Here is a 13,597-nt window from a genome sequence, read left to right on the forward strand (position 1 = left end):
CTTGATGGCTGTGTTCCGTTCAAATGGGATCCTGAACACTTGTTTCATCCACATGGCATTCCTATGAAGAATACAGTCCAATGACGGTCTGGACGTTTCTAAATGTAGCATGGTCAGCCAGGATCCTAGTTTTTATTTGTCTGAGTGTGATAGAGTTGTTCTCACGAACCATATCTACAATGTCAGTCTCCTGTTCGGCTGTGTAAATGCTGTGAAATTGCTCAACAGACCTGAATGTTTAGAGATTTGAGTATTTGTGTGTTGTAGGTTGATGCTTTGAGATTTTACTTGAGAAGTGTGTGCAACAACTGAACATTGTGTGTAGTGTTTTGACAACAAGGTGATGTGTAATTGACATCAGAGTGTAAACAAGGAAAGTCAGAGTCTAATGCAGATAAGGGAGTGTGAAGTAGTGCCAAATTGGGTCGAGCGATTGGTACATGAAGTGAAGGTTGTGCAAATTGTGCCGAATTTTCGCTTTTTGTGTGTTAACAACTGAGAAAAACTGTAAACTTCAGTGACCACACCAGTCACCAGATCCAGTAGAACCTTTGTGAGGTGATAGAAAAGGGGATCAGCAGCATGAATATGCAGTCACGTCAACACAACAGAATCAGTGTTAAGATGGACCATGGTTTTGTAATTTAGAAACGAGTAAAATTCTGTTTCATTATAAAGCTATGCATGTTGATTCACTCAGCCTCTCGGGTCTCCTCTCTCCCTCTCACCTGCAAGTTCATCAAGCAGTTTACAGTTTTTCTCCATTGCTTTGGCTCATTTCACGAAACAGAAATGACATTCTCAGAGCTCTAAGTGCAATTGGCAAAATAGCCCATATGGTTCAGCACAACTACATAGATCACCTTCAAAAGGTCATATCTCACCCAAAACAGTTAACTCAAGTTTCAAAACCAAATCATTTTCTCATATAAATAGTCAGTGCCCCCAAAATGAAAAGTTCCTTCTCGATTGCTGTGGCTCATCTCTCAGAAAAAAAAGGACATTCTCAAAGCTTTAAATACATTTGCCAAAATAACATAGATGGTTCAGCAAAACTCCATAGCACACCTGCAAAAGGTCATATCTCTCCCAAAACAGACAACTCATCAGTCAAAACTAAATCCTTTTCTCATACAAATAGTCAGTGCCCCCAAAATGAAAAGTCCCTTTGGCATTGTTTAAATGTCAAAATGTTTAGATGTTTTGTCAGTATGGCAGTGGACCATAGAAATATCCCTCATGTGCACATTTCAATCTTGGCTCAGTCCTTTGACACTGAATGGTTACAGTAGATGTTTTCTTTCCAGAATACTATGTGTATCAAACAGAAAAAAGATTAATTCAAGGTTTCACATAAAATACTTTATTGAACTCATACTGCTATGGAAATTGTTACAGTAATTGCCATACATCGTGCTTACAGTAACAGAAAATGTGTACAGCACAATATACTGTCAAACAATAAGCACATCAAAACTCAAATTTGGCATAGTGAGATATGACCTTTTGAAGGTGATCTATGTAGTTGTGCTGAACCATATGGGCTATTTTGCCAATTGCACTTAGAGCTCTGAGAATGTCATTTCTGTTTCGTGAAATGAGCCAAAGCAATGGAGAAAAACTGTAAACTTACTGTGTGATTGGTGATCAGATGTGTGAAACTCAACCTTGATTACTAAAGTTCTAGTTGCACCTGAAAATTAAGCCGATGATCAAAGATATCCTTATTACAGTATATACCATGATGTTTTTCATGGTATAAATGACATGTGCCTGAAAGATTTTGACAGTGGAGTGAACTATTGTGCAGGTGATGATGTACACAATGAAATTATGCCAACATGTTCTGCAGAGAACAACCACTTGACTGAGAAGCGACAGTCAGTTTTGACCAGCAATATATATTCAATTGGTAATTGGGCTAACTGAAGGCAATTGTACCTAACCGTTTGCAAAGGTGTGCTAAATCATTTGAAATTTGTGCAAGCTGTTGGAAATTGTACTTGACATATGCTAGGATGTGCTAATACAATTGCAATTTGATTAAAGGAATGAGATATTCCAATCTGTTGTGAACAAGTGCCCAGTGGTTTGGAGGTGTTGTTTTGAGAATGTCATTTCTGTTTCGTGAAATGAGCCAAAGCAATGGAGAAAAACTGTAAGTGGCACATCCAGCTCTGAATGATTCTTCATTAACTGAAATTAGCTGCAGGATTTTGCTGAAATATCTGTGTCAAATACAGCATACATTTGAACATTCTTATAATTTGAATCAGGTGGAACTGAACTCTAGAACCAACGAGTCCCTACTAACAATATAGAGGACTGCTGACATCAGTGGAACGTGAATCAAGTTGCTGCATCCCCCTTTCAAAAGCTTTTGGTTTTACCCAAACTTAACATGAATTAACTTGCAACAAATATAACTGAGAAAATGTATTTCATCGTATTATAGATTCAATATATAGAAGAAATCCACCATTCACACTGAGGTTCAGACCTGCAGGCAATTTAGGGTCTCCAGTTGAGCTTCATGTCTTAGGACTTTGGGACAAAACCAGAACACAGAGGGGAAGTTTATTGTAAGAGCCATTATGCAGCAAGTGTGTGTGTATAGTTAAATATTTAAGTTGTTTTGATATTTTCTTATATTGTCCAGTTTTTGGAGTTTAAGTTTTGTGCAGTTGAATTATATTTTGTATATTGTGTTTTCTATATTCAAGTATATTCTGTTTTGAGCGCTGTTTGCGTCTTTTTTGCAACAGTTTGAAGAGGCCGTAAGGCGGTTCTTCATATAGGTGCGTGGTGGAGCCAGCGCGGTTTGGTTAGTGACGCGCATGAAGAGTGGTGAGTGAGGAGTCTGTAGGAGTAGACTCAAACAAGTTTTGACCGTGAAATATACGCGACATTTGTGTGGATTGTGCGGAAAAATGTGAATGACATTTACATGAAGATGATGGGAAAGTGATTGTTGACGTCAGTGATAATAGATAAAGTGACTTTGTGACCAGCATGGAATTAAGGCACGCCAATCTTTGATAATGGATCATTTGAACGGTGTTTCTGAACTGTGCTGGAAAGGAAAATAAAATCCATCACTTCAAGTGTAATCAGCCTCCTGGATTCGTTTAACGTTGGGTTACAACGGGACGGGGTCTGATGTTTGGACACGAGTCAGCTGTGAAATTACTCCTCAGACACAAGCAAGTGGCCATCGTATTGGAACTTAGTGGAGTGGCCACTACATTTATGTTGGCACAGGCAGACCATTCAGACTACGTGCAGAGAGGTCAGCGGAACAGTGAGCTCCCTCCCAGAACCTTCTTGTTTTGACCTCTCTACAACCACATCTTATTATATTTACACTCTATTTGTGTGTAGCCTAAACCAAAACAGGTTTATCATTGTTTAATTTGTGTTGATGAATTGATATCTATGAGAGATCAGGCTGGATTCCTGCACTGATCATTCAAAATAAACAGCTTCTTCTTTAACTCTAAAACAGACCTACACATCACCCAAAAACTCATCATGATATCCTGATGTGATGTCTTTAGAAACTTTGGGATCTTCCCTTTATTTTGTAGCATCTAAGACCCAAATTGTAGTTTCGCTGGTTGCACTTAATTCAATCTAAATTTCAGGGTACTCTTACACTAATTAAGTAACAAGAGATCCCTTCTTAATGTGCTATAGCAATGGGGTAACAAAATTCCTTCAAATTCAAAATGCATAGTCTCTGTTTCACTGTGTACGTTTTAGGTGAAATTGATCTATTGGCAGAAATTTAATATAAAATAAATAATCCTAGTGATGCTTTATCTCGTTTGTCTCATCTAAATTGTACAAATAGTTTTTTTCTTTAAACTAGAATGAGCCATTTATATTTTTAATACTTTAAATAAAAATCAGGAGAGGCCACCATGTTTTCTTACAGTAGCCCAGACTGGACAAACTAAACACTATTTGAGTTTTTATGAGAACTGAATGTTACCACAGATTCTCTTTCATGTTTGGAAAGGGAGGATACGGTGAGGGGTATTCAGCTGCAACATGCAACTGCACCACTAGATATCACTAAATTCTACACACTGAACCTTTAAATATATATACAGCCCTTTCATAACTGTTATCACATTTATTTACAACAACTACGTAATAAAAAGCAGAAAAAATTGATAATCAAAATAAAACCAGTTTAAAGTGCTTTAACAGCTAAAGATGATTTAAACAGGTTGATGTTTGTGAAAAGGGAAAAAGTTACAAGATATATCAACTATTAGAGCTCCTGTGCATTCCATTAATCAATGTATGGTTGAACAACACAAAGAGGAGTTAGAAGGTTTTACAGATTCATTTTTAATCCATAGTTTGAGTAAATTACCAAGAATTGCATTTATTGATTTTGAGTTACATTAACTGGTCAATATATAGGAAATCATTTCAAAAAATGTATATCATAATTCATCAATAAATAGGTCACTTTAGATATGAGTTGATGGAAAACGACATAAAACAATCAATAAACAATATATGATACAACTCTAGAAATACCTGGTACCTTTAAACTACTACTTGAAAGTGGAGGACGATAATAAATGGTTGCTTATTTGATTCATTTGAAATTCAATGAACAGAAACTCAAGAATGTCTGTGAATGAAAGAGGCTACAAACTTGAACATTTCTCACTTCACCTAACAATGGACAGGAACAAATAGAAAGAATCCAAATCTGAGAACCACTTCAACAAGTTTGTCTTTATTTGGTTCACAAGGCGCGTCAGTTATCTGACAGCTGACGAGGCAAAGTAAACTGACTGGGGGAGGGCGGGGGGGTTCCTTCGTTCATACATGTGACACATGTGCAGCAGAATACAGCATGGATGAAGATAAAGGTTACAGACTGAAATAGATCATGTTCAAGGCAACATTTCTTCTGCAACAGAATCGGCTCCAGAGGCGACAGCAGTCATGTACTTCCTTCTTAGGAGTCCTTCTTCTCCTCAAAAATGATGTTAGCTGTGGCTCTCTTGGCTGGGGACAAAATTACACGGATGTCACCTTTTTTCTTGAACATCCAGACATTTATGTATTTACATGCAATGTGAAGCTGCTGTCAGTGAGACCCAACACTTCTGCATACGTAGAACAGTACAGAGGACATCAAAGCTATGAAAGATCTCATATGTATTAACATAGTTACAAAAATAATACATATATATTCATATTTTAGAAAGTAGCCACGGATGATTCAATTCAACTTTATTTGTATAGCGCCAAATCATAATATACATTATCTCAAGGCGCTTTACATAGAATAGAATGATGACAGCTTCACTATCTTAACCAGCTCCCTGAGGTTGTCCCCAACGGATGCAGCTTGTCCAAAGTTAATTGTGTAAATTCATTCCTCCTTTAAGTTTTCCAGAGCATCAGTTGCATTGTGCTGAGGTCCAGTTTGTTTGAGTCATGTTTTCTCGGAATCTGCGTCATAGCTCTAACCCTAACCATCACGATTGTCAGAATATATAGTCCTGGGGAAGTTAAAAATTCCAGAAAGCTTCTGATTGGACGCAGAATGAGGAACTGGCCCTGAGTGCAGGATGAGTCATCAAATAATTGAAAGTGTAAGTGAAAAGTTAACAGAGGGACACAGGATTAAAAATGGAGTGCTCTTCATATCATGGAGACATTAACATTCTGCATGTCCTGCTTTTATCTGACAGAAAACAACCTCATGTCTGTGATCTATGACCCTGACAGAATAAAGGTGCACTTTGTCTCTATCTGGTGGAGCCCCACTCTACCAGCCACTGTGTAAAATAGAAGTGACAGTCAGCCAATGTGACTCTCTAAATGAGCTTTAACTTCAAATAACCTTGAAATGATTATGAAAGTCACGTTTACAAACAATTCTACTTGGAATGTATTCGTTCAGAAGCTGCTTGTAGTAAATCCCATTGTTTTTCATACCTTTTAAGTTTAATTCTTCGTACTTTACAGTAATCGTGATAATTTAGTTTGAAATATACTTCACTGTTGATCTCACCTTTCATGTAAGGTCGATATCTTTCCTAATTCCTCAGATTTTCTAACAGAACTGTTAAGATTTTGCAGAATGAGTCGGTTTGTGTTTGCAGTAAGCTCGACACGCAAGTGTTCAATGACTCACCCTCATCCTTGAACTTGTCAGCAGCATCTGACGCCTTTTCCTTGATGTTCTTCACAACATCGTCTATCTTGGCTTCATTCTTGAGGAAAATGGGTCGAACGATGCGTGTATAGATCAGGACCGATCCGTTAGAAGGAGTCGGGGCCATGCACCACACCAAGAAGGCACCCTGGGAAAGAAGAAAAAATGCGTCAGGATGCAGACATCACAGGTACATTAGGCTTCACTGGTTAAACTATTCATTAAAGAAAGTGTTGTAATTTGCTTTGCCATCAACAAGTCATCTGAGAAAATAAGAGAAGCTGGTGTCTGTGGCCCAAGCAGAAATAAACATGACTTATTTTCTTCACTCCAAATTCCAAAGATAGGTTGGCCTCCCTGTCTGTCACTAACTGCCCTGTCTGCCTACATGCACCTGGTTCGTGCTCTCAGACAGCGCTCGTTCTTTTGAGCTTTGATGAGAGGCCCAATGCCTCCCATTGGGTGGGACATATTTTTTGCATTTTATTTAATTGCAGCCTGCTCTCACTAGTGTTAGGTCATTCTGCAGCTGTCAATGACTTAACACCACCGTTTTTTCTGAAAAGTAAAAATGTTAGAAGTAAAAGAGTGATGTCAGGTAACTTGTGTTTTACAGTCAGCTATTATTATAGCTGACTCTTTTGTAAGGTCTCCACCTTAATAAGTAAAGTGCCTTGAAATAATGTATGTGGTGGTTTGGCACTATACAAATAAAATTGAATTGAATTTAATTATAGCTGCCATATCTTCACAAAACAATTCAATTTAGCTGTCATCATGACATAGAAAACGTTATTCTCTCCATACAGTGGCACTGGAATTACCGCACTGCTGTTGTATGCCTCCGCCAAAACTCCAGTTTCTGTGTACATTTGACCACTGAAATCTAATCAGTTCATCATTCAGTGCAAGTGAATTGTACCAGGGACGTGACGTGTTTGGGTGAATAGCAGAAACATTACTGTAAAGTGCTTTGAGTGCTGAAGACTATAACTAAAACAATACTAATACTAATACTATACTAATAATTTACTGCTAAATAGTAATAAGTAATATGTCATGATTACAAAGTACATTCATCCATGACCTCTCATAATGGCACATTTTGCTATGACAAGTAGAAACCCTGTTAAACCATAACAGCTCAATACCACCTCTGCCCCTATGCACCTGATGTTTGCTGAGGCTTCTACTGATTATCTGCATATGGGGCATTAAGGGAACATCTGTAAAATGATTCTACCACTAATCTGCCTGTGATGTGTTCAATGAATATCTGTAAACTGTCATTTCCCAGCTAACCTGCCTGTGAGGCGCTAAGGGAGCATCCCTCTCTCTATGCCTGTCATTCCTCTTTGAGGGTGAAGATTATCACATTTACTGAACATCAACATCAACACAAACACAGGCTTTCTGCATTACTGGCTGCTGTTGAGTGAGTCGCCAGCACTGAGATATTCCTTATGGACAGCGCAGAGTGCTCCTATGTCAATTTGTTGACTCTGCTATGAAGGACTAAGAAAACACACGCACGCACGCACGCACGCACGCACGCACGCACGCACGCACGCACATAGGCTGCAATCTAAGACAAAATGCTCTTATATTATATTTGCAGGGCTCTTAACGCTGTGGGCATCCTCACTTGAAGGTGCGGGTAGTGTTTTCCATTCATTACCTGGCGCAGCATGCCAGACTCTCATTTCCACCAACACAGTTTGATTATCAGCCACATTTTTTATACAATATAAAAGTTGTAACTCTGTTTTGCTGCGTTGCTTCATAGTATAATTGCGTGCATGTATCTCTCTTGCTCTCTCACACACATGCACAAATGTACACCCACACACACTCACATTAGGACCGGCTATCAGCAACAACCTCAACTGACGTGGGGAGAATTATAATTACAACTAGTATTTTACAAATGTTATGACACCAACATAATAAACGTGGCTGCTGTTGCTGCTGAAAATGAAGCGAATGGATTTTATGGCCATTAAAAACAATGAAACACAGTGCTGCCAGGGGGCATGTTATGTAATCTGTGTGAACCTGAACACCATGCAACACTGATGTCCCCATGGCAACCAAACTCACCAGACAACTTTAGACTCTAAAGACTTAACACTAAACTAACCAGTAAAATCAGGAGGAAAAACCTCCTAATCAACTCATAAATGCACTTTCAGCACATTTCCAGTGGATTACCTTTCCAATATAGTAGAATGGGAACCAGGAGAGGAAGATATCAGCAAAGAACTCTGCCACACTGAAGACTCCATACACCACCCAGTAGGTCAGCCATTTGGTGTCGTCGTCTTTGGTGGCACTTTCAATGGCCTTGATCCTGGAAAGAAAGAGCAACAGAATCTGAGAGTAGTAGTTTGATAGACTGTGAAAAAACAACACGATCCATGAGGGCAAAATATCTTTTGGTCCAGAATTTATTTTGTTTTCCTCCTTTCCTATCTACTTCTGTGCCGATAGCCTCACTGCTGGACTTCTTTCACACATTGATGGAATAATTCTACAAAACCATAAAATATTAACAACAAAAAAAATGTAATAAGGATTAAAGCATGCGTTTCAGTGAATCACTCTACTAACATGTCTCTAACATGACTGAAGGCATACTAATCTCCCTTTTATGGTAAATGGTCTGTATTTGTAGGTATTCATATAACCTATGTTATCGTAGCACAGACGCGTCAATCAGAGCTGTTTAGGAATCACCTCCATTTCAAAGAAATAACACTCATCTCAGGACATGTATTTTGAATTGTTGCATAATGTGATGCACCAGAGCTATAAAAGCACTTCACTGATCCATTACTCTGTGTTATTGTTCTAATTATTTATTATCACCTGCAGAGTTTGGAAATGCACATAACAGTTAACATGCATTTTTCAAAATGAATCACATGTGGCAACATTGTGCACAGGAAACTTGTCCCAACAAGTTACAGTTACACAATTCACCATGTACTTCTGTGGTGGCTGTAATAATGCTCGGCCCATCCTTCCTCAACGATTACAACATTACCCTCCTGTTGTAATGGTGAAGTCTTCTCTGCACATAGCAAGTCAATCTCCGTCATGTCTACTTGTTTTTTTATCTCAATAAAAATACAGTTTATACCAGACATGGGCAAAGTAGGGCCCGTGGGCCATATACGGCCCGTTGAGTTTTTTAATCCCGTCCGCCGAACTTGTCCAAATATTTAAAAAATAAAATAAAAAAATAACTAACACGTAAGTAGCACTTAAATGGCACTTACTTATAGCTTTTTGTAGTTTTGTTTTATTTTTGAAGAAATTGTACTTTCTTGCTTCTTGTTGTTCTGGGTTTGTACCCTTGGGGTTGAATACAATTATTGTAAGTCGCTTTGGATTAAAGCGTCAGCTAAATTAAATTTGACCGGAAGTGTGGGCTATAGGGCTCAAAGGGGCACATGATCTCCCTTCACTTTTTCGCTTTGCCCTGTGAGCCCTTCTGTAAAATGACCGGATCAAGGAAACGAAAGGTGGACAATGAGTGCCGAGTGTTTAACACGGAGTGGACAACAAAATACTTTTTCACTGAAGTCCAATCGAAGGCTGTATGCCTGATATGCTGAGAAACTGTCGCAGTTCTCAACGAGTACAACATCAGCCGTCACTTTGCTACGAAGCATGCTAACTACGCTAGCAAGCAGTCAACGCAAGAACGGGCGGCTACGGCTCAGAGGTTGGCGGCTCATTTACAGACTCAGCAACATTTTTTTCACCAACAAACTGCGATTCAAGAGTCAACTACCAAGGCAAGTTTTTTGGTTGCATTCGAAATAGCAAAGGCTAGCAAGCCTTTCTCCGAAGGCGAGTTTTTGTTAAATTGCCTTGCTAATAAATGCTTTGCTACTTGTTAAAGGCCAAATCCTTTCATGTAATGATTTTTCCATGTCATTTATATTAGTTCACAAAAAAACTCCATCCATCTGGTCCTGGCCCGGCCCCTCTGTCAAATTTTAGAACTCATTGTGGCCCGCGAATCTAAAAGTTTGCCCACCCCTGGTCTATACAGTGTGTTATGACCATGTTCACTATCCACTTAAAGCAGAAATGACTGCTCACCCTGTATTGTTGAGCTGTTTACTGGGCCATAAACAAACTACAGACAACACACCATCATGCTCATTTGAGTATTTGTTCTATAATTATGTATTAGGGCTAAAATTAACTTATTTTTGTGTTGTTGTAGATTCATCTAAATGGACCATAAAGATGATTTGACTTCCTTTGCTCCTGAACAGACGACTGAGGCCAGACCAGTGTCTTATCCAACTCTCTGTGGGATTTACTTTGTGGGTATCACAAAACAAGATAACTTTTCACGAGGTTGATCACCATGGAAACCCTTAATCTGCTCTGGAACACAATCACTCCCATTCCTGGGGCTCCAAATAAAATGGATGTATACTAAACTGACATCGTTGTAAATAATTTTTAATAAGTGTGACATTTGCAAACAGTCCATTGTTAACAACCTCTTGTGAAGTTGTAAATGCAACTCTTCGGTCATATCTACCACATCTTCTTCTTCCTCTTCATAAATCGTCATCATGTTAAGTAACTGTGTTTTTAATTATTCATATAAAACGTTGTTTGGCTGTTCACGTTGGTGCAATACATTAATGTCCATTAAGGGATATTTTTTCAATAAAAACCGAAATGAAAATATGGTTCTTTCCACAGCAAAGATGAGTTTTTATGCTTTAAATCGATGACCTGGTTTTTAAATATAATGAAGAAGACTGTTATGTCTTTTTAAACATGTGTCTCTGAGGTGTCAAATGGTCTCTTGGATTAAAAATAAAACAATGGTGACCAGAGACTGTCTATAGAGAGCCTATCAACTTCCTACTGATGTGTTCAGCTATACGTGACATCTATCGCACTCCTGTCCTCCTTGGAGAGGGATCCCTCCCATGACGCTCCTCTGAAGATCCTGTTGAACCCTGTTCAAATACTGGCACCTCAATAAAATATAGTCAACTATTCATATTTAACTGCGACATGTTATTCCCGGTACAGCTCTTGAGGACATGCTCATTTATAAACCGGGAAAAAATGGAAAAGTAGGAGCAGCACAAACATTTGACTCCCTTTAACTTAAGAGTAAATTAACGAGAGTAAAAATTATCTGAAAACCATATATTTATCTTCTAATAAATCAAAGGAAGCAAATGTTTTAAGTTCCATAAACTCAAATTTTAGTTTAGTATAAAGTCATGTTTAATATCTTAACACAAAATTTGTGTTGCTCTGAAATGAAAAGCTGTGTTTTGGACTGTTTTGAGAGACTGATAAAAATGTTCTTATGAATGAAACTATTGTTCACATTTTGAATTCAGCCTCCGGTTCACGAGACTGACTAAAGCTATTAAATGTGTTATAAACCACAGTATCAAAGAAATGATGTTATGACTCATTTCATAGATGAGGATCAGTTGACTACTAGCTTGGGGTTTTGTAAAGACAGTTTTATAATATTTTATTGTTCATTAATATGGTCAGCGCATTGTTTAAAACACACACAAAGGTCTGGTCCTTCACATTGTAACGGATTTAACTGATTATTATACTAAAATAATGGATGTGTGTGTGTGTGTGTGTGTGTGTGTGTGTGTGTGTGTGTGTGATGGGTGTGGTAGTGAGGTAGGGTGAGGCCCCTCTCAGTAACAGTGCCACACTTACGAAATGTATGCTGGGTAAAGAAAGCCGATGAGGTTACAAAGCAGGGAGGCTCCGTAACCGATGACGAGGTAAACAGAGATGATGGCGATGGCAGCTGGAACAGAGCACAGCACATCTGTTATAATACACGTGTTGTGGTATTACTGCAGCCCCTGGTTTCTATTTCTCATTTAACGGTCAACTCGAGGCCCGTGCCTCCTCTCTTCCTCCCCTCACCCCTCTCTGCCTCTTTGCTCTCCTTTCTTCCAACACTCACCGCTGGCGATGTACGTCCTGCTCACTCCCGTTTTCTTCTCAACCTTTTCCAGAAGGTCCGTCATGACATTCTTCTCATGGAGGAACTTGTCAAACCGGTCTCGGAGCCCCTGCGCCATGGCTGCACTTCCTTGTTCAGCTTCAGACGTTACAAACTGCGGATGTGAATCAAACTGCGACACTGATGCACCGAGAGACTTCACGCCACTGTTCTCTTCCTCTCACTCACACTGCGTGTTCACTCTCGTGTCCGCTCTGCCCCTTCAAAATAAAACACCACCATTCTGCTTCTTAATTCAACATTAACGCTGTCTCATCGTGTTACTGAGGCCCGAGGTGATACATTGATGATATGATCTGTGCAGGTGTGTGTGAGTGTGTACACATTGTATTTTATATTTTTGCTAAGATTTATTTCTAATGTCCATGCATTTGCCCCATCCCTTGTGAAATTACGTCATTTTAACTGCACATTGGACATGGAATTTTCTGTGGTGTGTTTGTTGAATTCTAAATCTAATTCAAATACATATATATAAATAAATGCATCACAGAATGTTAGAATGTGTATCAAACCACACTGAAAGTTCATCTTGAAAACAGATCAACCACTAACATGTATGTTTTCTGTTATTTATTCAATAATTAGTAGATGCATAAAACAGGTGGTATTAAGTGAACAACTGCCCATGCCAAAGATTTCCATGTTTTGGTCATGAAAATATTGTAAATTGTCCAGAATATAAGCTTTATTTAAGTACTTTAAGTGTTGTTCCTACTGCTAAATAAATACATCCAAATTATAGTGACAAGTCAAATACAACTGCAACAACAACAGTAGGGTCTCTTTGTTCTGTAAATCCCACCTCAAGCGAGAGTCACATTTACTGTGAAGGTGAAAGGAAATAATTGCGGGCTCTACATCTACAGTATCTGTGACTGGCTGGTGGTGCAGCCATCGGTGCAGCTGCTGCTCAATAATTATAGCGCATGAGGTAATTATCCCTGACTTCAGTCTTACAGGCACTGCATTCGCCCACACTGTGTACTCAGAAAGCACCAGGCTCTGCCCCTCAAATCCTTAAGGTTGTGGGTTGTTGAGCTGAGACACAGGTCATTCTTAAATTAGAAATGAGTGGCTGAAGAACTGACTATGCACCACGGAGGAAGATCTCCTGAGAGCGTAAAATCAGGGCAAAAAGAATGTGTTATTTACAGTCAGCCCGGTAAAGCCACACCCTTCCTTTGCTTTGATGACATGGCAAAATACAACTTCTGGCTAAAAGACAGTTTTGTCAAAGATCCTGCAGTTTGCAGCCAGCTAGTTGTTTCAGTTACCACGTCCCATCATGCACAGTGTGGGAACTGGAACGCTTCAATAAATCATGATGGCTGGAGAGTCACAGAGACCAT

At 39.0% G+C, this 13,597-nt stretch overlaps 1 protein-coding gene and 1 long non-coding RNA gene across 2 annotated transcripts; both read right to left on the reverse strand.

The window, feature by feature from the left end:
- Nucleotides 1-4,339: 4,339 nt before the first annotated feature.
- reep5 (receptor accessory protein 5) lies at nucleotides 4,340-12,410 on the reverse strand. Its single transcript, XM_053411056.1, has 5 exons — nucleotides 12,186-12,410; nucleotides 11,930-12,023; nucleotides 8,405-8,543; nucleotides 6,173-6,341; nucleotides 4,340-5,034 (listed from the first exon to the last, which is right to left on the reverse strand). Exons 1-5 carry the CDS (start codon nucleotides 12,301-12,303, stop codon nucleotides 4,985-4,987), a joined length of 570 nt encoding a protein of 189 aa, XP_053267031.1. The 5' UTR covers nucleotides 12,304-12,410; the 3' UTR covers nucleotides 4,340-4,984.
- On the reverse strand, nucleotides 9,648-11,923 carry LOC128424711 (uncharacterized). The gene is made up of 2 exons (XR_008333050.1): nucleotides 9,844-11,923; nucleotides 9,648-9,767 (listed from the first exon to the last, which is right to left on the reverse strand). It is a non-coding gene; the product is annotated as an uncharacterized LOC128424711 (long non-coding RNA).
- Nucleotides 12,411-13,597: the final 1,187 nt, after the last annotated feature.

The sequence above is a fragment of the Pleuronectes platessa genome, chromosome 19, assembly GCF_947347685.1.
Source record: "Pleuronectes platessa chromosome 19, fPlePla1.1, whole genome shotgun sequence".
Classification (NCBI taxonomy): domain Eukaryota; kingdom Metazoa; phylum Chordata; class Actinopteri; order Pleuronectiformes; family Pleuronectidae; genus Pleuronectes; species Pleuronectes platessa.

Excerpts from the sequence above, each read along its gene's own strand:
- reep5 (XM_053411056.1), bottom strand. The coding sequence starts at position 12,303 with ATGGCGCAGGGGCTCCGAGACCGGTTTGACAAGTTCCTCCATGAGAAG. Across the intron at positions 8,544-11,929 it reads CTTTACCCAGCATACATTTC|GATCAAGGCCATTGAAAGTG; the intron begins GTAAGTGTGGCA and ends CTTTCTTTCCAG. Across the intron at positions 6,342-8,404 it reads CATTCTACTATATTGGAAAG|GGTGCCTTCTTGGTGTGGTG; the intron begins GTAATCCACTGG and ends CTTCTTTCCCAG.